Source organism: Ornithorhynchus anatinus, chromosome X5 (genome assembly GCF_004115215.2).
Source record: "Ornithorhynchus anatinus isolate Pmale09 chromosome X5, mOrnAna1.pri.v4, whole genome shotgun sequence".
Taxonomy (NCBI): domain Eukaryota; kingdom Metazoa; phylum Chordata; class Mammalia; order Monotremata; family Ornithorhynchidae; genus Ornithorhynchus; species Ornithorhynchus anatinus.
This window is the reverse complement of record NC_041753.1, coordinates 8818709-8840482: the sequence shown is the minus strand read 5'-3', so window position 1 is coordinate 8840482 and position 21774 is coordinate 8818709. Positions and strand designations below refer to the sequence as shown.

The following is a 21774-nucleotide window of genomic DNA, read 5'->3' as shown; positions in this document are numbered from 1 at the left end:
AGCGCTTAGTACAGTGCTCTGCACATAGTAAGCGCTGAATAAATACTATCGAATGAACGAACCCGGAGGCAGTCTCGCACGGAGGCTCGGGCGGTTTTGAACCCGAGGCGGCGGACTCAGCTGGAGCCTCTCCCCTTTTTAGGTTGTTTATTTGGGAAATCTTACACTCCACCATTCGTAAGATGAACAAGCACGTGGTGAAGATCCAGAAAGAGCTGGAGGAGACCAAGGAGAAACTCGCCCGGCAACACAAACGCGTACGTACCGTCTCGCGGCCTCTCCCCGCGGCGGACCCGCGCGCGTGGCGCTCGGTCTCACCGGTCCTCTCTCCGCTGCAGCGAGACAGCGACAACGACGTCGCCGAGAACGACAGAGGTCGTGACAGGGAAGACGGGCCGCTGGAGGAGCAGATCGAGCGCCTTCAGGAGAAAGTGGAGTCGGCGCAGAGCGAGCAGAAGAATCTCTTCCTCGTCATATTCCAGGTACCTTTTTTTTTTTCCCCCCCCAAATGAGAAACTTGGGGGTTTACGGTCGGAGAGGAGCTGCGCCCGTTCTCCGCCCGACTGACGCCTCCAGCCCCGTAGCGGCACCTGAAGTCGGACGCGGTCGAAACGTGCGATGGCGGGACCTGGCAACGCTGCTCCGGGATCGCTCCGTTTTCCCGGAGGCCGGGCCGTCTCGGCCGCGGGCGGACGCGTCTCTCGGCCCGGCGGGTGTGCTCGGCGTCGCGTTCACTCGGGTTCCACCCTCTCCAGCGTTTCATCATGATACTGACGGAACACCTGGTGCGCTGCGAAACCGACGGGACTAACGTCATAACGCCCTGGTACAAGAACTGCATAGAGCGGCTGCAGCAGATCTTCCTGCAGGTCAGTCTTCCGTCGCGTGGGTAAACGGCCGGCCGCCCCTTCCTCCCCTCCTCCTCGCCCTGATTTACGTCTCCTCGGTTTGCAGCATCATCAGATCATCCAGCAGTACATGGTGACCCTGGAAAACCTGCTGTTCACTGCCGAACTGGACCACCACATCCTAGCTGTGTTCCAGCAGTTCTGCGCTCTCCAGGCCTGAGTCGAGGCCCGGGCCCCGGCCCCCTCCCTCCACCCCGTGTCGCCCCCTTTTTTTTTTTCTTACTAGTCGTCATTTCTTTCGAACGGTCCGAGCGTCGACGGCGTAGCATTCTCGTTACCTGTTTCATCTTAGCGTTTATCGTAAAGAAGGGAAATAATGAACTGTCGCCTCTGCTTAACCCCCCCCCCCCGTCCCCCGCCCCCCTGAGACGCGCTGGCCGATTTCAGGAGCGTCGAGCTGACCGGAGACGTGAACGGTCACCCCCGCTGCGAACAAGTGGGGATTGGCCTTCAGCGAAACGAAGGCGGTCGATTCCGCCTGTGGCGTGGGCGCCAGTAGAAGCGAAGGCTCGAGATAGCGTAGAGGTTGGATTTCTCATTGAATGGCGTAGATTTTCACAGATCATGAAATTTGACAAAAGATGGTGGAAATAAAATCGAAATATGTTTTTTACACCGTCTGGTGCGTCGTCTGGTGCGTGCCCGGGTCGGGACCGCCGACGCCGTTCCCGTCCGGATCGCCCCCGAGCTTGGGTTCATCCCGGAACGTTTTCCTCGCTATTAAAGCGTCTCTCCGCCGCAGCGTCGTCCGTCTGACCGGAGCCGCGGCGACTCTCACGTACGCCTCCTTCCGCCTTACCGGCTGAAGAAGATCAGCTTCGACCTGTGAAGGCAGTCGGCGTTGGGGGCTCCCAGCTGTGCTCCGAGACGTTTAAACTCACGATGAATGCCGGCAGCTGTGGATCTCGTCAAGACCGGTTCCCGGTTGGGGATTTTTAAATCTTTTGAAGTTGTTTTGTCCCTTTATCGCAAGCCGATCCGGCAGCGACGCTTGTGCGTTGCACCTCCGCGATAACATGGGGTTGCTCTAGGCTGTCCCGGGCTCTTTCCGCCGAGCCCCGCTGCCCCGGGGGATCCAAGAACGAAGAGGTTGGAAAAAGACCGGACTACGGGCGTCCCCGAGAAAGCCTGAAAGGGCAGATTTAAGGAGGCTCTAAACCGGAGGGGGAGGGAGGCGTTGAAGATTTTGCTTCCGGGGACCGGGCTAGGAGCAGACTGGGCACCGCGGTGGTTGAACGCCTAAAATTTACCCTTGCCCCCCAGGTAGACGGAGGAATGAGTGGAGGGCGAGTCGCCGGAGTAGTCCTCGAGTAGCCGCCCTCCGGCCCGTGTGCTCGGGGTTGCCGGCGGCTACTCGAAATTCAAGCCGAGGGATCGTCCGGCGGACGGGACAGGAACAGCGTCCCCCGTATGTGGGGGGCGGGGGGGTACGAACTCCGTTTCCGACCACCCCCGCCAAGAGGTCGGGGGTAAAACTTGGGCATTTCGGTCCCCGGAAGCTCATCTTGAGTAAAGCCCACCGGGAAGGATCCTCCCGCTAGATGACTGATTTCACTCGCTCTGCGGGAATCCCGAATGCAAGATGGATTCCGAAGGGCGCGTCCTTTTAACTCCGGTATCGTCACTTCCGACCCTAAGTGTCGTCTTCAGACGGTACCTACCGCCGGGGTTGCCTATCTCCAGACCGTCCGCGGCCTTGCCGGGCGCCGTCGGGATTGGATTTCCGTAGAGCTGGTTCGAGAAGATAGCCGTGGGGAGAGAGCACGGGGAGTTGAGCCGTCTCTAATTCACCGCGTTCGTCGGCGACCCTTTGGGGGACGTGGTCGGAGGCTTTCGGTTGGGGAACGGCCGCGACCGAAACAACAAGCCGGTAAGACGGCCGTGTTGAGAGCGGCGTTATTCAAACCGGCCTTCGGCTTTTTTTTTTTTTTACCAGAATCTAGTCACCGGAAGGATCCTTCCTAAGCAAAGGTGGACGTTCGGGCCTCTCCTTTCGCAGCCCGCGTCTCTCTTATAATCGATCGAGGGTGGCGGGGCTGAGAGGGGTGGGGTGGAGAAAAGGTTAAAAAGGGAGGGACTTCCAAGGGCTCCTTTCGATAATAACGTCGGTATCTAAGCGCTGACTACGGGCAGGGCACCGTTGGAAGCGCCGGGGGGGGGGGGGGGATACGGGGTAATCGGGTGTCCCCCGCCCCCGTGAGGCTCTGCCTTCCTGGTGACCGGCTTCTCTTTGGACATCGGGTCCGCTCCCTAGCACTGGTGGGGTTCCCAGCGCTTAGTACAGTGCTCTGCACCTAGTTTGCGCAGGCTAACGGGAGCATCGGCTCGGTGCGCCTCTCTGGGGAGACCGAGGCGGCCACCGAGCTGCGGCGTATTCGACATTTCGGGAGTCGCTTACTCGTTTTACCGGCCGTCTCCCCCACCAGGCCGAAGGCCCCGGGCGGGTGGGGATTGTCCGCTTCCTCCGTCTCGTGGTTTCCTTGTACACCTCTGGACTCGTGGGCGGGGAGTGCATCTACCGACTCCCCCGTACTCCTCCCCAGCGCTCAGTACGGTGTCCCGCCCACGCGGGAAGGGCCGTCGGGCGATCGACTGTGCTCCCGAGCCGATTGGCAAATGATCAGCTATCGTTGATCGGCGGTCCCGGGATCGAGATTTTAACGTGGATACGGAGCCGAGATGTGCTTAACAAACGGCGCGGACGCGAAGGCGGGCGGAAGCTACCGAAGGAAAGTTTCCGGGCTACGCGGCATCTCCCCGCCCCCCAAAACTCTAGCCTTTATTTAAACGGAAAGTATTTCCAACTGCCCGACTTAAAACCAATACACCCGCTACATTTTCTCGTAGGTTACTTCGTGGCCACAGGTCGTACAGGTCTTTCTGAACACGTCCTCGTCGACGCTCTCTTCGGGGCCGTACTCGTGTTCGTGGGCGCCCGTGTCTTTCTTCCACACGCTGCTCCGTATGGCTCGGCGCAGATCTGGTGGGGGAAGAGATGAAAATCAGAAAGGAGTTGGCCTGTCCCTCCCTGCCCGCCAAGATTTAATCCTACGGCCGTGAAAGGAGACTTCTCAGTCTTCTGAAGTCGCTTAATTCGAAGTAAAAGTTGGAAAACGCTAGCCACCTCGTCACAGCTCTGGTGTGCGGTAGAGGAGTCGAGCGCTTAGGAGAGCGCTCTGCACACACCGAGCGCACGATAAATCCGATGGGAGAGTCACCGTACTCTAGAGGAGCAGCGGGGCTCAGGGGCGAGAGCCCGGGCTGGGGCGTCCGAGGTCGTGGGTTCGCACCCCGGCTCGGCCGCTCGTGTCACTTCACTTCCCTCGTCTGTCAAACGGGGACGAATGATGATGTTGGTGTTTGTTAAGCGCTTACTATGTGCAGAGCACTGTTCTGAGCACTGGGGGAGATACAGGGTTATCAGGGTGTCCCACGTGAGGCTCACAGTCTTCACCCCCATTTGACAGATGAGGTAACTGAGGCACAGAGAAGTGAAGTGACTCGCCCACAGTCACACAGCTGACAAGTGGCAGAGCCGGGATTGGAACCCATGACCTCTGACTCCCCAGCCCGGGCTCTTTCCGCTGAGCCACGCTGCTTCTCAAGCATGATGAAGCAGGATGAAGGCTGGGAGCCTCGCGTGGGCCGACCCGATGACCCTGTCTCCTCCAGCGCTTAGGACAGTGCTCTGCGCATAGCAAGCGCTTGACGAACACCGACATTATTGTCATCATCTGGTTTAACGCCCTACAAAACCAAGGATCTGTAAGATACACATAATTACGGCATTTGTTAACGATGGGCCAAGCACTGTTCTAAGCCCCGGGGAGGGGACACGGCGATCAGGATGGCCCACGGGGGGTTCCCGGCCTTCTGGACAGAGGCGGTCGCTGAGGCCCAGAGAAGTGAAGTGACTCGCCCAACGGTCACCCGGCTGACGGGCGGCGGGGCCGGGATCTGAACCCGCGACCGGGATCCACGCGGCAGGTGCTCACCTTTTACTTTTTTATCAAATTTCTTCTGTTTCATTTTCTCTCTCTTCTCTCTTCGGCCTTCCCTCGCTTCCTCGAGGGCTTCTTCGCTCCCCCAAACCTCCAGGGCCCGCTTCGTGACCTACGGGAGACGATCCAGATGAGTATTTTTCCCCCCCGGCCACGCCGCGGCAAGGAAAGAACTGAGGCAAGCCAGGCTTCCTCCGCGTCTCCCACGCGCGAGCAGCGGGGCCCCCACGTGGGCCGGCCTGATGACCCTGTATCTCCCCCAGCGCTCAGGACAGTGCTCTGCACACGGTTAGCGCTTCCCAGGCACCATTGAAAGGACGACGACAAGCCTGTCGGGGCAACAAAGGGATGACTTATTCAGCTACCGGCGGTCTCGATTTCGTTCGGGGGCGCTTACCGGGCGCCTGTTATGCGCAGGGCACTGTGCTAAACACGCAGGGGAGTGCAATCCGACAGTATCGGACTCGGCGGCGGGGCCTCGTGGACAGAGCCCGGGCCTGGTCCACCTCGTCCGTCAGACGGGGGTCGAGACCGCGAGCCCCACGCGGGACGGGGGCTGCGTCCAACCTGATGTCCCTGTGTCCACCCCAGCGCTTAGAACGGTGCCCGACACCCAGCGAGCGCTTAACACGCACGCCGTCCTCGTCGTCATGATGATCTGACACGTTCCCCGCCCACAGCGGGCTTACTTAATCGGGGGGTGCCGATCACTTAACCTCCCTGGGCTTCGGTTCCTGAGGGATTCGGGACCGGGAGCCCCCGAGGGGGGCCCGATTTTCTTGGGTCCACCCCCGAAACCTACTACAGTGGCTCGTACCACTGCACCGCTATTATAATAAAGGCAGACACAGTCCCTGCCCCAAATGGGGCCCCCCGTCTAAGGGCTGGGAGGGAGACTGGGCATTTCCCCCATTTTGCAGAAGAGGAAACTGAGGCCCAGAGCACTCAAGTCCCCGAAGGTCGCCCGGCCCACCCGGGGCACACCTTAGAGCAAGGCGGCTGCGACGGGGCGCGCCGCGACCCGAAAGGCCTGCGCCCGATTTCCGTTCCGTGGGACGGAATGGACCGGAAAGTAGGAAAGGGCCCCGGGAACAAAGCGTCGGTCCCCCCGACGGAACCTTTAAAGACCGGTAGCCGTTCCTGAACCGTTTCCGACTGGCCGAGGTCGGCCTGGCTCAGGCGAAAGGGTCGTCCGACCAATTCGGGCGGCGTAAGGCGGCCGTCCGAGACATTTCGGGCCCAAGTGCCGTGGGGCGGCCTCAAGATTTTCTCCGCCCCCCGCATTCTAGACTCATTCCCCAAACGGATATTATCAGCCGGTTTCATTTCGACCTCATTCTTGGGGATTGAGGATAAGACCCCGGGAGAGATGGAAAGGTCACTCCGTTTCGGTGGGACGCGAAGCGTGTTCTGCTGCATTGAGTTTAAGCCCCGTTCGAATTTCTCTCCCTAGGATACGGTTCATGAATTTAAAAAATACCCAACACGATCGACAGTGACACGCGGCGGGTAGGCAGCTCCACAGTCAAAATGGGTCCCCACGGTTGGAAAAAATACCGCGATCCTTCAATACCTGCAGCTTCAGGTACAGTTTCATGTCACCCGAATGGGCGTGATGAGGATTTTTCTTCAGAATAAATCTGAGCACGGGCTCTCTCTTCTCCAGATCACAGTCTTTCAGGAGGTACTGTTGCTTTGCATCCGTTTTTGTTATAAGCTTGTGCTTGCCGTCTGCGTCTCTGAAAGAGAGGAGCGAAATCCACTTTACGGAACGGAGCGCTGGCCGGCGAGCGACGTCAGTTGGGACCGCTCCGTCTCCGGTTCCGCCTTCTATCCGCACAACGCTACCAGTGCGACGGCGGAACCAGTCGGGGCAGAAGACGACGGTCCGCGGCGGCCTCCACCCGGCCGTCCCGCCGCCGCCTCGGCCTTCCCACGGCCAGAACAGAGCTCCTCATCTTCCCGCCCAGACCCCGTCCTCCCCTCGGTTTTCCCATCGCCGTAGAGGGCCCCGCCGTCCTGCCCGTTTCCCGGATCCGTAACGTCGGCGTTCTCCTTGACCCTTCCCGCCCACCCCTTCGACTCACGTACTCGACGGCTAAATCCCCTCGGTTCGACCCTCACGCCGGCGCCGAAGCCCACCCTCTCCCCTCCCTCCGAACCGGCCCCACGGTAACCCGACCACTCCTCGTCCTCTCCCGCCTCGGTTACCGCGCCGGCCTCCCCGCCTCTCCCGTCCCGCCCCACTCCGGTCCGCACCTCACTCTGCTGCCCGGATCACTCTCCGACGCCAACGTTCAGTCCGCGTTTCCCCCCTCCTCCCTCCCGTCGACTTCAAAGGACGCGATCGCCGTGACCTCGCCGCGCTCCGACGCCGACCCGGCCCGCCCGCTTCGCTCCTCTGAGGCCAACCCGCTCACCGTACCTCCATCTCGGCTACCTCGCCTCCGACCCCTCGCCCATCCTGCCGCCGGCCTGGAACGGCCTTCCCTCTTCGTAGCCGACAGGGAACGACTCTCCCCCCGCTTCCGGGCCTTACTGAAGGCGCATCTCCCTCAAGACGCCTTCCCCGACTAAGCCCTCGTTTCCTCTTTTCCCACTCCCTTCTGCGTCGGGCTGATTTTCTCCCCGTTGGGCCCCCGCCGCCCCCCAGGCCCCTCAGCACTCACGCGGCCGTAATTCATTTACTTATATTGCCGTCTGTCTCCCCCTTTAGATTACAGAGCTCTCTGTGGCCAGGGAATGCGTCTACCGACTCTGTTGTCCTCTCCCAAGTGCTCAGGACAGTGCTCTGCACACGGTAAGCGCTCAATAAATACACTTTCATTCATTCATTCATTCATTCACTAGTATTTATTGAGCGCTTACTATGTGCAGAGCACTGTACTAAGCGCTTGGGACGAACAAGTCGGCAACAGATAGAGACGGTCCCTGCCGTCTGACGGGCTTACGGTCTAATCGGGGGAGACGGACAGACGAGAACGATGGCAGTAAATAGAGTCGAGGGGAAGAACATCTCGTAAAAACAACGGCAACTAAATAGAATCGAGGCGATGTACAATTCATTAACAAAATAAATAGGGTAACGGAAATATATACAGTCGAGCGGACGGGTACAGTGCTGTGGGGATGGGAAGGGAGAGGTGGAGGAGCAGAGGGAAAAGGGGAAAAAGGGTTTAGCTGCGGAGAGGCGAAGGGGGGGTGGCAGAGGGAGTAGAGGGAGAAGAGGAGCTCAGTCTGGGAACGCCTCTCGGAGGAGGTGAGTTTTAAGTAGGGTTTTGAAGAGGGGAAGAGAATCCGTTTGGCGGACGTGAGGAGGGAGGGCGTTCCGGGACCGCGGGAGGACGTGGCCCGGGGGTCGACGGCGGGACGGGCGAGACCGAGGGACGGCGAGGAGGTGGGCGGCGGAGGAGCGGAGCGTGCGGGGTGGCCGGTAGAAAGAGAGAAGGGAGGAGAGGTAGGAAGGGGCAAGGTGATGGAGAGCCTCGAAGCCTAGAGTGAGGAGTTTTTGTTTGGAGCGGAGGTCGATAGGCAACCACTGGAGTTGTTTAAGAAGGGGAGTGACACGCCCAGATCGTTTCTGCGGGAAGATGAGCCGGGCAGCGGAGTGAAGAATAGACCGGAGCGGGGCGAGAGAGGAGGAAGGGAGGTCAGAGAGAAGGCTGACACGGTGGTCTAGCCGGGATATAACGAGAGCCCGTAGCGGTAAGGTAGCCGTCTGGGTGGAGAGGAAAGGGCGGATCTTGGCGATATCGTAGAGGTGAAACCGGCGGGTCTCGGTAACGGATAGGATGCGTGGGGTGAACGAGAGAGACGAGTCAAGGATGACACCGAGATCGCGGGCCTGAGAGACGGGAAGGATGGTCGTGCCATCCACGGTGATAGAGAAGTCTGGGAGAGGACCGGGTTTGGGTGGGAGGGAGAAAAGTTCACTAGACCGCTGCATTGCTCTTCTTCCTGATTTCTTTACATTCTTGAACTCTTTTTGACCCCCGGACGGTCGAAGGTCGGTTTCCTACGCGATCCTTAAAAGACGACCTCAATGGCCAAAAAGAAACCGCCCGCTGGAATTACCGATAAAGACGGGAACGTGGACAATCTGGCAGTTTCAGAATAAAAATGATCGGCAGATGCTCTGGATTCAAAAATGTCAGAATTGCGCGGTCTACAGACCGACACCTCTAGGCAGCGTTACCGTGCGGCTCCGAACGCCTAAGGATAGAAACGAAGGGAGTCCCGCGGACGTTCCCTTATCCGACGGAACGGACCGTTCCCCTCTCCACGGTCGTTGCAAACGCAGAATCTCGGATCGGCCCCTTCCTCGCCGCCCAAACCGCTACCTCGCCGATCCAAGCACTTCTCAGATCCCGCCTCGACTGCCTCCTCGCTGACCGCCCTGCCTCCTGACCCTCCCCGCTTCCCGGATCGTTCTTCTACCGAAAACGCGTAGTCCACACCTCCCCACCTCTCCAAAACCTCCGGCGGTCGCCCTTCCGTCTCGGCGTCAACCGGAGAGCCCTTCCTTTCGGCTTTAAAGGGACTCGATCCGCTCCCTTACGCTCACTCCCGCCCCGCTCCGACCCAGCCCGCCCACCTCGCTCTTCTAATTCTAACCCACTCGCCGGGCCGACGACCGCTCGGTCGTGCCCTCCTTCCCGTCCGGGACTCCTTTACGCGGCCGACAGACGGCCGGTCTCCCCATCTTCCACCCCTACCGAGATCACGTCTCCTCCAGGGTGCCTTCCCTGACTGATCTCTCACCTCCCCCCCCTTGGGAAAAGAGCACCGGGGGGGGGGGGGTCTCGCCCCGCTGCATCTCCCCACCGGCACCCGCGGCCGTACCTTTACACTCAGCCGCTTCCCCCGACTCTAATTTATTTGAGCGTCTGTCCCTCCCGTTCGATTGCTAGCTCCTCGAGGGACGGCACTTAGTACGGTGCTCTGCAGGGGGAAAGCGCTCAGTGAATGCCGTCGACCGATCCGCGGTACCTGCAATTATCACACGTCGCCAGATCGAAGTTGTTGACGAGGTACGAGTCCATAAATTCTTTTCCACATTCTTCACAGAGGATATAATCACATTCCAGAACAGGCCCTAGGAAAAAGAGGATGACGTCTTAAAGAAGCGGGCTACGGACGGTTCTTCGTCAGAACTAACGTGGCATCAGACCTTTATACTGGAACGCTAATCTCTCATTAACCTCAGTGAGGCAGCGTGGCCCAGCGGATAGAGCACGGGCCCGGGAGCCGGGGGGACCCGGGTTCGGATCCCGGCTCCCCCGCCTGTCTGCTGTGTGACCTCGGCAAGTCCCTCGGCTTCTCTCCGTTCCCTCATCCGTAAAAACGGGCCATTAAGACCGCGATCCCCACGAGGGACACGGACGGGGTCCAACCCGCTTACCCGGCATCTACCCCAGTGCTGCGTACGGTGCCTGGCACGCTGGAGGCGCTTCACAGATACCATTTCAAAAGTCAAAACAAACCCAAAAGACTTTGGAACTACCTCGAAGGAGGTCGAAGCGGAGGCAGGCAAGGGTGCGGGAACGGGGACCTTTCGGGGACCAGCCACTCTCCTGGTTCAAGCGCTCGTTATATGAGATTATATTATATAATTATATTATATTAGAGCCAGACTGTCGCGTCGGCCCCCATGCCCATCTCTCTGGCTCCGGTTTCTCCCCCCTCCGGTCCGGGTGCCAAGGCCGCTGCCCAGGTCGTCTTTCCAAACCTCCGCTTGGCCACGTCTCCCCTCTCCGGCCCTCCGGTGACGGCCCGTTTCCCTTTTCGTTCAAGCAGAGGCCCTGTGCCTTCGCTCCTTGCCTCCCCCCAGCTCACCTTCGGCCCGTGCCCCCTTCTCGCCTTGCCCTGCTCTGACCCTTTGCTCCCGCTGCGCCCGGAGCCCGGGAGACCGCCCCACCCCACACTACTACTACAAATACTACCGGATGAACCAACGAAAGCGGCGGAGCCGGGACTCGGACCCGTGACCGAGGGGCGGGTCGGCTTCACCGTCACGCGGGTTCCTCGCCCTGGCGTACGGATTCGACCGTTGAAGAAAATCCCAACGGCGGGTCGACGCCGACCACCTTGCCTGCTGTAATTCTGCCCTCCCCCTCTGCCTGGCAAAATTACGCCTCCATCCTTATTGACTCCGACGCCCGATGCCCCGCCAGTTGTTTCAGGAAATTCGACTCCCTCCTCAAACCCCACCCCACCCCCGACCTCCTGGATCCCCCACCTCTTGCCCCGATGACCCGCCCACCTACCTTTTGGAGAAAATTCAAACCTTCAGCCGTGATCTCCCTAAAATCTCCCCCGCTCCCCCTCCTGCCCCTTCTCCGGCTCTCCCGTCTCTCCCGGCGGGGGATCTCAAGAGATCTCCCGCCCTATGGCAAAATCCACCCCCTTCGCCCGCACCTCCAACCCCGTCCCCTTGCACCTCATCAGAGACCTTGCCGCCTTCTTCCCTCCCTCCCTGCCATCTTCAACCGTTCACTCTCCGGTGGCTTTTCCCCCCACTTTTTCCAAGCACGCTCATATCTCCCCATCCTAAAACAAAAGCCCTCCCCCGACCCCACGGATCCCTCCCGTCACCTCCCCGTCTCCCACCTCCGTTCCTCTCCGAACTGCTCCGCGTCGTCTACGCCGGCTCTCTCCGGTTCCCCTCCTCCAATTCCCTCCTTGAGCCCCTCCGATCTGGCTTCCGCTCTCAGGATGGCAAACGACCTCCTCCTCGCCAAATCCGGCGGCCTCGACTCCACCCTCATCCTCCTCGACGCCTTCGACCACCCCCTTCTCCTGGAAAGGTCTCCCGGGCTCGGCTTCACCGCCACTGTCCTCTCTCTGCCCGCTCGTTCTCAGTCTCCTTCGTGGGCTCCTCCTCGGCCTTCCCGCCCCTCACTTTGGGAGTCCCTCAGGGTTCAGTTCTGGGTCCCCTTCTATTCTCCATCTACACCCGCTCCCTCGGAGACCTCACTCGCTCCCCTGACTTCAACTGTCACCGCTCCGCGGATGATCCCCAGATCTGCCTCTCCGGCCCCGATCTCTCCCTCGCTGCAGTTTCGCACCTCCGCCTGCCTTCGGGACATCTCTGCTCGAACGCCCCGCCGACGCGTGAACCCGAACGTGTCCGAAACGGAACTCCTGATCATCCCGCCCACTTCCCGTCGCTGGGGACGGCACCACCACCCTCCCCGTCTCACAGGCCCGGAACCCCTGGCGCTGTTCCTGCCTCATCTCGTTGGATCCGTCGCTCAACCTTCACCGCGGCCCTGAAATCTGCCCTCTCCTCTCCGTCCAAACTGCCGGCCTGTCGATCCAGGCACTTATCCTCTCCTGCCTCGATCACTGCATCGGCCTCCTTACCGCCTCTCGTTTCTCCCCGCTCCAGTCCTCGCTTCCCTCTGCTCCCCGATCGGGTTTCCACAGAAATGTTCAGTCCGTATCTCCCCGCTCCTCGAGAACCTCCAGTGGCTTCCCATCCGCCGCCGCGTCAAACAGAACCTCCCTATCGTGCCGCCCCGATTTCCCGCCACAACCCAGCCCACGCGCTTCACCCCTCTAACGCCAACCTGCTCGATCCACCTCATTCTCTTCTCTCCCCCGGCCAACCTCTCGCTCGGGTCCCGCCTCGGGCCCGGAACGCCCTCCCCGCTTCGTATTCGACGGACGATCGCTTCCCCCTCCTTCGAAGCCTTATCGGAGGCCCATCTCCTCCGAGGGGCCCTCATTTATTTCCTCTTCTCCCCCTCCCTTCCGCACTGCCCTCGCCCTCGGATTGGCGCCTTTCGGTCACCCCTCCCTCAGCCCCACAGCACTTCTGTAATTTATATTAAAGCTCGTCTCCCCCTCTAGCCCGGAGGCTTGCCGTCGGCGGGGAACGTGCCTCCCAGCTCTGCTGTACCGTGCACTCTCCCAAACGCTCAGTACGGCGCTCCGCGCACGGTACGTGCTGAATAAATACAGACCACCGATCGGTTTACCGGTCGACTGCGGGCTGCTCGGTGGCTTTTCGTCTAGGATGATCCAATTTATCAAGGGGGGCAATTCACGCAATTAAAACCTGATCCTCACCCGGAGGTAGGAGGGGGCACAGGAGGCCACCCTTACGTGCCCTAAAGCAGGCGAAAGAGGGGTTAATTTGCCCCGCTTTGCCTGGCGACTGTGCTGCTGAAGGGGAGAGCGCAGGCCCGGGAGACCGCGTGTCTGCTGGGTGACCTTGGGCCGGCCGCTTGACCTCTCTGGGCCTCGGTGACCTCATCTGGAAAATGGGGACCAAGACCGCGAGCCCCAGGTGGGGACGGGGACGGTGTCCAACCGGTACAGTGTCTGACACACGGTAAGCGCTTAACCAAACGCCGCCACCCTCATCGTCGTCATGTTTCCGAGCGGAGTATTCGTTCATCCGCTCAGTCGTATTTCCTGAGCGCTCGCAGAGCACTGTACTAAGCGCTTCGGCAACAGATAGAGACCATCCCTGGCCCCGGACGGGCTTCTGAGGTAGCAAAAGCCTCAGCACGGAGCGGTTCTACGTTCGCAGAGGACGGTGACGTGTTCCGCTACCTAGAGCCCCTGGCTCGTTCCCTTCATTTTTAACTCATTTAGCCAGGTTGACGCTTGTGTTTTTCCCCAGGTACTTCATAGCGACGATTTTCTTTTCGCTATTCGTAAAGCACCGGGCACGTCTTCAAAATTTATCAGAAATCGCAGAGTAAGGCGCCATTCGACACCCCAGAGAGACCCGGATTATTCGGTTCTTCCCTAATTCTCGAAACCGACAGCTCTTGTGACCCGGGAGACCCTCGGTCGGGGGCGGGCCAGCCGGAGAGACACACTCACGCCCCGTCAGTAATAAGGGTGGTATTTGTTAAGCGCTTACTATGTGCAAAGCACTGTCCTAAGCCCTGGGGGGATACGAGGTGATCAGGTTGTCCCACATGGGGCTCACAGTTTTCATCCCCATTTTACAGATGAGGTAACTGAGGCACAGAGAAGTGAAGTGACTTGCCCAAAGTCACACGGCCGACAAGCGGCAGAGCCGGGATTCAAACCCATGACCTCTGACTCCCAAGCCCGGGCCCTTTCCACCGAGCCACGCTGCTTCTCGGCCCCACGCCCTGGTCACCGGCTTCGCCGGAGAAAAAACGGGGCGCGTTCTTCCACCGGGAGATCCTCCGACCACGTGGAACCACGGAACGGTTCGTCAGCGTCCCTCGAAATCATCGCCCGCTCGGTTCCGCCGACGCGGTTTTACCTGGCTGGTGCACCACTTTCCCAATTCGGTGTTCCTCTTCTTTCTCCTCTTCTAAAATGAACCCTCCTCCGGTATCAACGACCTTGGCCGGTGCCGTGGTAGGGAGGCCTGTGAAAACAGAAATTCAAGGAGGGAAAGTAGCCGCCTGCCGAGGGAGCAGGATTTTCGACCGGAGCTATTTCGTCAAACGCGAGGTTGGCGCGCTGAGAGCTGGATCCGCGCGGTTTTTTTATTTCAAAGCTTTCCCTTCGGTGGAGCTGGAGGAGCCGTAGCGGTTAGTAAGCGCAAACTGCGAGCGAGGCGCTGGAAAAGGTAACAGAGGTGGGGATTAAACCCAGGCCACGGCCTTCAAGGGCCTCGCAATTTTAAGTATCTACACGACCGCCAAGATCGATCTACAGCGCTGTATGCTTAATGCAACGCGCCGTTTAAACAGAATAAACGGTGGTATCTGTGAAGCGCTTACGAGGTGCAAAGCGCTGGGGGATAGAAGGTGATCGGGTCGTCCCACGTGGGGCTCACGGTCTTCATCCCCATTTTCCAGATGAGGGAACTGAGGCCCGGAGAAGTGACGTGACTTGCCCCCGGTCACCCAGCTGCCAAGTGGCGGAGCCGGGATTCGGACCCATGACCTCGGACCCCCAAGCCCGGGCTCTTGCCGCCGAGCCAGAAGCGGTGTGGCCTAGCGGCAGGGGCCCGGACCTTGGAGTCGGAGGGCGAGGGTTCGAATCCCGGCTCTGCCGCTTGCCTGCGGTGTGACTTCGGGTGAAGTCCCTTCTCGGTGCCTCGGTCTTCCGAGCTGTAAAAGGGGGATGAACGTGGCTCAGCGGAAAGAGGCCCGGGGTCGTGGGTTCTAATCCCGGCGCCGCCGCCTGGCAGCCGGGTGACTCTGGGCCGGTCGCTTCTCTTCCCGGGGCCTCCGTGACCTCGTCTGGAAAATGGGGATTAAGACCGCGAGCCCCGCGTGGGACCGCCCGATGACCTTGCATCTCCCCCAGCGCTGAGCACGGTGCTTTGCACGTAGTAAGCGCCTGACAAATAACATCATCATCATCATCATTATTATTATTATTATTGTTATTATAGTTATTCTCTGGGCCTCAGTGACCTCATCTGCAAAAGGGGGATTCATAATGTTGGCATTTGTTAAGCGCTTCCTATGGGCAGAGCACCGTTCTAAGCGCTGGGGGGGATACAGGGTCATCGGGTTGTCCCACGTGGGGCTCCCAGTCTTCACCCCCCCATTCTCCAGATGAGGTCACCGAGACCCATTCATTCATTCATTCGTATTTATTGAGCGCTTACTATGTGCAGAGCACTGTACTAAGCGCTTGGAATGTACAATTTGGCAACAGAGAAGTGACCTGCCCAGAGTCCCCCAGCTGCCAAGTGGCAGAGCCGGGATTCGAACCCATGACCTCGGACTCCCAAGCCGGGCTCTTTCCGCCGAGCCACGCTGCTTAACGAATACCGACGTCATTATCATCGGAACGGTGCTTGGCACGCAGTAAGCGCTTCACAAACACCATCGTTATTTTTATTATTACTATTACTGTTAAATCCCTGGTCTCCCTCCCGTTTCGACTGTGACCCTCGCGTGGGCCAGGGGCTGTGTCTGACGTGACCACCTTGAACCTAGCAGGGGCCATCACGTATTAAGTGCTTAATAAATACCATTATCAGTATCATGAATAAACAAAACCCAGACTACTTGTTTTGTTTTGCCGTCTGTTGCACCCAGGGAGCGCTCAATAAATCCGACGGAAGGGACGAAACGCGACGTGGGTGGTAGACGATCGGAATCGTTTCCCCCTTTCCCACTGCTCCTCCCCCTCTCCCTCAGCACTGTGCCCGGCTGTATGTCTTATTTATTACCCTATTTATTTTGTTAAGGAGGCGTGCGTCCCCTTGATTCTATTGATCGTGATTACGCTGTCTTGGTTTTGTCCCGATTGATAATAATAATAATAATAATAATAATGTTGGTATCTGGTAAGCGCTTACTATGTGCCGAGCACCGTCCTAAGAGCTGGGAGAGACTTACAGGGTCATCAGGTTGTCCCACGTGAGGCTCCCAGTCTTCAACCCCATTGGACAGATGAGGGAACTGAGGCACCGAGAAGTGACTGGCCCAAAGTCACCCAGCTGCCGGGTGGCGGAGCCGGGTTTCGAACCCACGGCCTCGGACTCCCAAGCCCGGGCTCTTTCCACCGAGCCACCATTAGGCCGTGAGATCCGTCCTTGGGCAGGGACGGTCTCTACCTGCTGCCCATCCCGAGCGCTTAGTCCAGTGCTCTGCACCTAGTAGAGGAGCAGCGGGGCTCGGTGGAAAGAGCCCGGGCTGGGGAGCCGGAGGTCATGGGTTCGAATCCCGGCTCTGCTATCTGTCGGCTGTGTGACTGCGGGCAAGTCATTTAACTTCTCTGTGCCTCAGTTACCTCATCTGGAAAATGGGGATTAAGACTGTGAGCCTCATGTGGGACAACCTGATGACCGTGTAGAGAAGCAGCGTGGCTCAGTGGAAAGAGCACGGGCTGTGGAGTCAGAGGTCATAGGTTCGAATCCCAGCACTGCCACTTGTCAGCTGCGTGACTGTGGGCAGGTCACTTCACTTCTCTGTGCCTCAGTTACCTCATCTGTCAAATGGGGATTCACTGTGAGCCTCACGTGGGACAGCCTGATTACCCTGTATCTCCCCCAGCACTTAGAACAGTGCTCTGCACGTAGTAAGCGCTTAACAAATACCAAAATTATTATTATTATCTACCCCAGCGCTTAGAACAGTGCTCCGCACATAGTAAGCGCTTACCAAATACCAACATTATCATCATCTCTGGGCCTCAGTGACCTCATCTGTAAAATGGGGATGAACTGGGAGCCTCACGAGGGCCAACCTGATGACCCTGTATCTCCCCCTGCGCTTAGGACAGTGCTCTGCACATAGTAAGCGCTTCACCAGTACCAACGTCATCATTATTAGCAAGCGCTCAGTAAATACGATGGACTGAATGAGTATTGAATCAGTGAATGAATGAACGCACGTACGCACGGAGCATGCGCAGAACTGCCTCTACGGAAACGGCGTAAACTGCGTATCCCGGGCGGCCGCCGCCCTCTACGGTAGCGTAAGGGCCGGAAGAGATGCCCGGATTCCCCCCAATCGTTCATTCATTCCATAGTATTTATTGAGCGCTTACTACGTATGTGCGGAGCACCGTACTAAGCGCTTGGAATGTACAAATCGGTAACAGATAGAGCCAGTCCCTGCCCTCTGACGGGCTTACAGTCTAATCGGGGGAGACAGACAAAAACAATAGCAATAAATAGAATCGAGGGGAAGAACATCTCATTAAAGCAAAGCAAATAAATAGAATCAGGGTGATGCACATCTCATTGAACAAAATAAATAGGGTGATGAAGATACAGACAGTCGAGCGGACGAGTACAGTGCTGAGGGGGTGGGACGGGAGAGGGGGAGGAGCAGAGGGATGGGAGGGGAGAAGAGGGTTTAGCTGCGGAGAGGTGGGGGGGGGGGGTAGAGGGAGCAGGGGGAAAAGGGGAGCTCAGTCTGGGAAGGCCTCTTGGAGGAGGTGAACTTCGAGCTCTCACTCTGCGCAGAACGCTGTACTAAGCTCTTGGGATGGCCCCGGGGGCCCCAGAGGGGGCCAGCCCTGCCCAACAACGGGCCCAGCCGGGGATTGGGACGGCAAAGCAGGGCAGATCGCACAGCCGGGCGGGACCGAGGCCTGCATTCATTCATCCATCCATCCATCCATCCATTCAATCGTATTTCTTGAGCGCTTACTATGTGCAGAGCACTGCCCTAAGCGCTTGGAGGGTACAAACCGGCAACCGATAGAGCCCATCCCCGCCCAGTAATAATAATCATAAAGTTGGTATTTGGTAAGCGCTTACTATGTGCCGAGCACCGTTCTAAGCGCTGCGGGGCGGGATACGGGGTCATCAGGTGGTCCCACGTGAGGCTCACGGTCTTCATCCCCGTTTTCCAGATGAGGGAACTGAGGCACCGAGGAGCGAAGGGACCTGCCCAAAGTCACCCAGCTGCCAGGGTCAGGATTAGAACCCATGACCTCTGACTCCTAAACCCGGGCTCCGGCCACCGAGCCGCGCTGCTTCTCCGCCCAGTGACGGGCCGGCGGGCTCAAAGCGGGGGCGAAAGAGGAGAGAACAAAAAGAGGGCAGCAGCATCACGATGAACAGAATCAAGGAGATCTTGAGACAATGAACAGGGTAATACATAATAATAATAATAATAATGATAAATACATACACATGAGCATAGGCTAGAGGGGGAGCAGAGGGCAAGGGCAGCACGGCTCAGTGGCAAGAGCCAGGGCCGGGGAGTCAGAGGTCAGCTGTGTGACCCTGGGCAAGTCACTTCACTTCTCCGGGCCTCAGTTCCCTCATCTGGAAAATGGGGATGAAGATTGCGAGCCTCACATGGGACAACCTGATGACCTGGTATCCCCCCCCCCCCCCCCAGCGCTTAGAACAGTGCTTGGCGCATAGTAAGCGCTTAACAAATCCCAACATTATAGAGAAGCGTGGCTCAGTGGAAAGAGCCCGGGCCGGGGAGTCAGAGGTCATGGGTTCGAATCCCGGCCGCTTGGCAGCTGTGTGACCCTGGGCAAGTCACTTCACTTCTCTGGGCCTCAGTTCCCTCATCTGGAAAATGGGGATGAAGACTGCGAGCCTCACTTGGGACAAGCTGATCACCTTGTATACCCCCCCCCCCAGCGCTTAGAACAGTGCTTGGCCCATAGTGAGCGCTAGGCTTCAAGGCTCTCCGTCACCTCGCCCCTTCCTACCTCTCCTCCCTTCTCTCTTTCCACCGGCCACCCCGCAAGCTCGGCTCCTCTGCCCCTCACCTCACCTCCTCACCGTCCCTCGGTCTCGCCCATCCCGCCGTCGACCCCCGGGCCGCGTCCTCCCGCGGTCCCGGAACGCCCTCCCTCCTCACCTCCGCCAAACGGATTCTCTTCCCCTCTTCAAAACCCTACTTAAAACTCACCTCCTCCAAGAGGCCTTCCCAGACCGAGCTCCCCTTTTCCCTCTGCTCCCTCTACCCGCCCCCACTCACCTCTTCGCAGCTAAACCCTCTTCTCCCCCCTTTCCCTCTGCTCCTCCCCCTCTCCCGTCCCACCCCCTCAGCACTGCACTCGTCCGCTCGACTGTCTATATCTTCATGACCCTATTTATTTTGTTAATGAGATGTACATCGCCTTGATTCTTTTTATTTGCTATTGTTTTAATGAGATGCTCTTCCCCTCGATTCTATTTATTGCCATTGTTCTGTCTCCCCCGATTAGACCGTAAGCCCGTCAAAGGGCAGGGACTGCCTCTGTGACCGATTTGTACATTCTAAGCGCTTAGTACAGTGCTCTGCACAGAGTAAGCGCTCAATAAATACTATCGAATGAATGAACCAATACCAACATTATTCTAATTATTCTCTGGGCCTCCTCATCTGGAAAATGGGGATGAAGACTGTGAGCCCCCCGCCCCCCCAGCGCTCAGAAGAGTGCTTGGCCCAGAGGAAGCGGTTAAGATTATTAACGCTGGTGTTTGTTAAGCGCTTACGATGTGCAGAGCACTGTTCTAAGCGCTGGGGTAGATACAGGGTAATCAGGTCGGCCCACGGGAGGCTCACGGTCTTCATCCCCATTTTCCAGATGAGGGAACTGAGGCCCAGTGAAGTGACTTGCCCACAGTCACACGGCTGACGAGGAGCAGAGCCGGGATTCGAACCCATGACCTCTGCCTCCCAAGCCCGGGCTCTTTCCACCGCCGCTCCTCCAGACCGTGAGCCCGTCAGCGGGCGGGGACGGTCTCTTATCTGTTGCCGAACTGTCCAGTCCCAGCGCTCAGTACAGCGCTCTGCACAGAGGAGGCGCTCAATCGACACGATTGAAGGAATGAACGTACCGATACCGACGTTATCATCATTATTATTAGTGCGGCTTACGCCGTTTCCGTAAAGGCGGTGCCGCGCATGCTCCGTGCGTTCGGGCGCTCGTTCGCTCATTCATTCATTCATTCATTCATTCATTCATTCATTCATTCATTCATTCATTCATTCATTCAATCGGCTCTCTCGAGCGCTCCCCACGGCCTGGCTACCATTCGACAACGCCGCTTTCGCTTTCTTTCGCCGATTTCCCGCGCCGACTCGGGCCGAAAATCCGCAAAAAAAACCCCCAACCCCACCCCTCCGGGGATCCGCGCGGTGTGCATTCATTCGTTCGCTATTCATTCATTCATTCATCCCTCCCCTCGGACGGGACCCACCTCCCTTAGGGGTCGCAGGATAGGGGCGGGAGGCCAGCCGGGCCCGCCGCAACAGCAGCGCTCCCTGTCGATTCCTTTCGATCGCCGCCCGCACGGCGGCCGGCAGCGCCTCCCCGTCGCCCTCGGAGGCCATCGGGACCCGGTTAGTCGGCCCGGGGCTCCTCCCCCGCCGCGGGGGGGAAGGGGCGGGACTTCGCGGGCACGCCGAGCCCAGCGCTTAGGCCGCTGCTGTGCGCGTATGAACGAATGAATGAATGATCATCGGACCTCCCCCCCCCCCCGCCGCCGCCGCCCACGACGAGCCCCTTCTAAGCGCTGGGGGGCTCACGGGCTTCCTCCCCATTTTCCAGATGAGGGAACTGAGGCCCGGAGAATAATTAAAATAATAATAATGTTGGTATTTGTTCAGCGCTTATGATTCATTCATCCGATAGTATTTATTGAGCGCTTACTATGTGCAGAGCGCTGTACTAAGCGCTTGGAATGTACAAATCAGTAACAGATACGGTCCCTGCCCTTTGACGGGCCTACAGTCTAATGGATGGGCCAAGCGCTGTTCTAAGTGCCGGCGGGGATGCAATAATAATAATGTTGGTATCTGTGAAGCGCTTACTATGTGCAGAGCACTGTTCTGAGCGCCAGGGCGGGGTTCAAGGCGATCAGGTGGGCCCACGTGAGGCTCCCAGTTAATCCCCATTTGCCAGATGAGGTAACTGAGGCCCAGTGAAGTGACTTGCCCACAGTCACACAGCTGACACGTGGCAGAGCCGGGATTCGAACCTACGACCTCTGACTCCGAAACCCGGGCGCTTTCCACTGAGCCGCGCTGCTTCTCTATGAGGTGATCGGGTTGGCCCACGGGGGGCTCACGGGCCTCATCCCCGTTTTCCAGATGAGGGAACTGAGGCCCGGAGAATAATTTTAATAATAATAATGTTGGTATTTGTTCAGCGCTTGCGATGGGCCGAGCACTATTCTAAGCGCTGGGGGGGGGGGGGGATACAATGATACTAATAATAATTCTGGTATTTCTTAAGCGCTTACTGTGTGCAGAGCAGTTTTCTAAGCGCTGGGGTAGATACGGGGTCATCAGGTTGGCCCACGTGAGGCTCCCAGTTAATCCCCGTTTTCCAGATGAGGTAACTGAGGCTCAGTGAAGTGACTTGCCCACGGTCACACAGCTGACAGGTGGCAGAGCCGGGATTCGAACCCATGACCGCGGACTCCGAAGCCCAGGCGCTTTCCACTGAGCCACGCTGCTTCTCTATAAGGTGATCGGGTTGGCCCACGGGGGGCTCACGGG

General features: G+C 58.5%; 2 protein-coding genes across 3 annotated transcripts in view; one reads left to right on the top strand and one right to left on the bottom strand.

Annotated features, from left to right (window-relative positions):
- The window catches only part of NCBP1 (nuclear cap binding protein subunit 1), a 39119-nt gene extending 37596 nt beyond the window's left edge, over window positions 1–1523 (top strand). Inside the window, exons 20-23 of the mRNA XM_029055208.2 lie at window positions 143–257; window positions 339–482; window positions 756–869; window positions 955–1523. Coding sequence (XP_028911041.1) covers window positions 143–257; window positions 339–482; window positions 756–869; window positions 955–1068 — 487 coding nt within the window. The 3' untranslated portion in view covers window positions 1069–1523. The remainder of the gene's footprint in view (window positions 1–142; window positions 258–338; window positions 483–755; window positions 870–954) is intronic.
- Window positions 1524–3642: 2119 nt separating this feature from the next.
- XPA (XPA, DNA damage recognition and repair factor) lies at window positions 3643–20636 on the bottom strand. 2 transcript variants are annotated; one of them, XM_029055214.2, is made up of 6 exons: window positions 20472–20636; window positions 14163–14270; window positions 9899–10004; window positions 6483–6648; window positions 4904–5021; window positions 3643–3888 (listed from the first exon to the last, which is right to left on the bottom strand). In XM_029055214.2, the coding sequence occupies exons 1-6, from the start codon at window positions 20602–20604 to the stop codon at window positions 3740–3742; spliced, it is 780 nt and encodes a 259-aa protein (XP_028911047.1). In that variant the 5' UTR covers window positions 20605–20636; the 3' UTR covers window positions 3643–3739. The 2 variants fall into 2 exon arrangements, with proteins under 2 accessions (XP_028911047.1, XP_039766786.1); XM_039910852.1 differs by lacking the exon at window positions 20472–20636 and adding an exon at window positions 20109–20233.
- Window positions 20637–21774: the final 1138 nt, after the last annotated feature.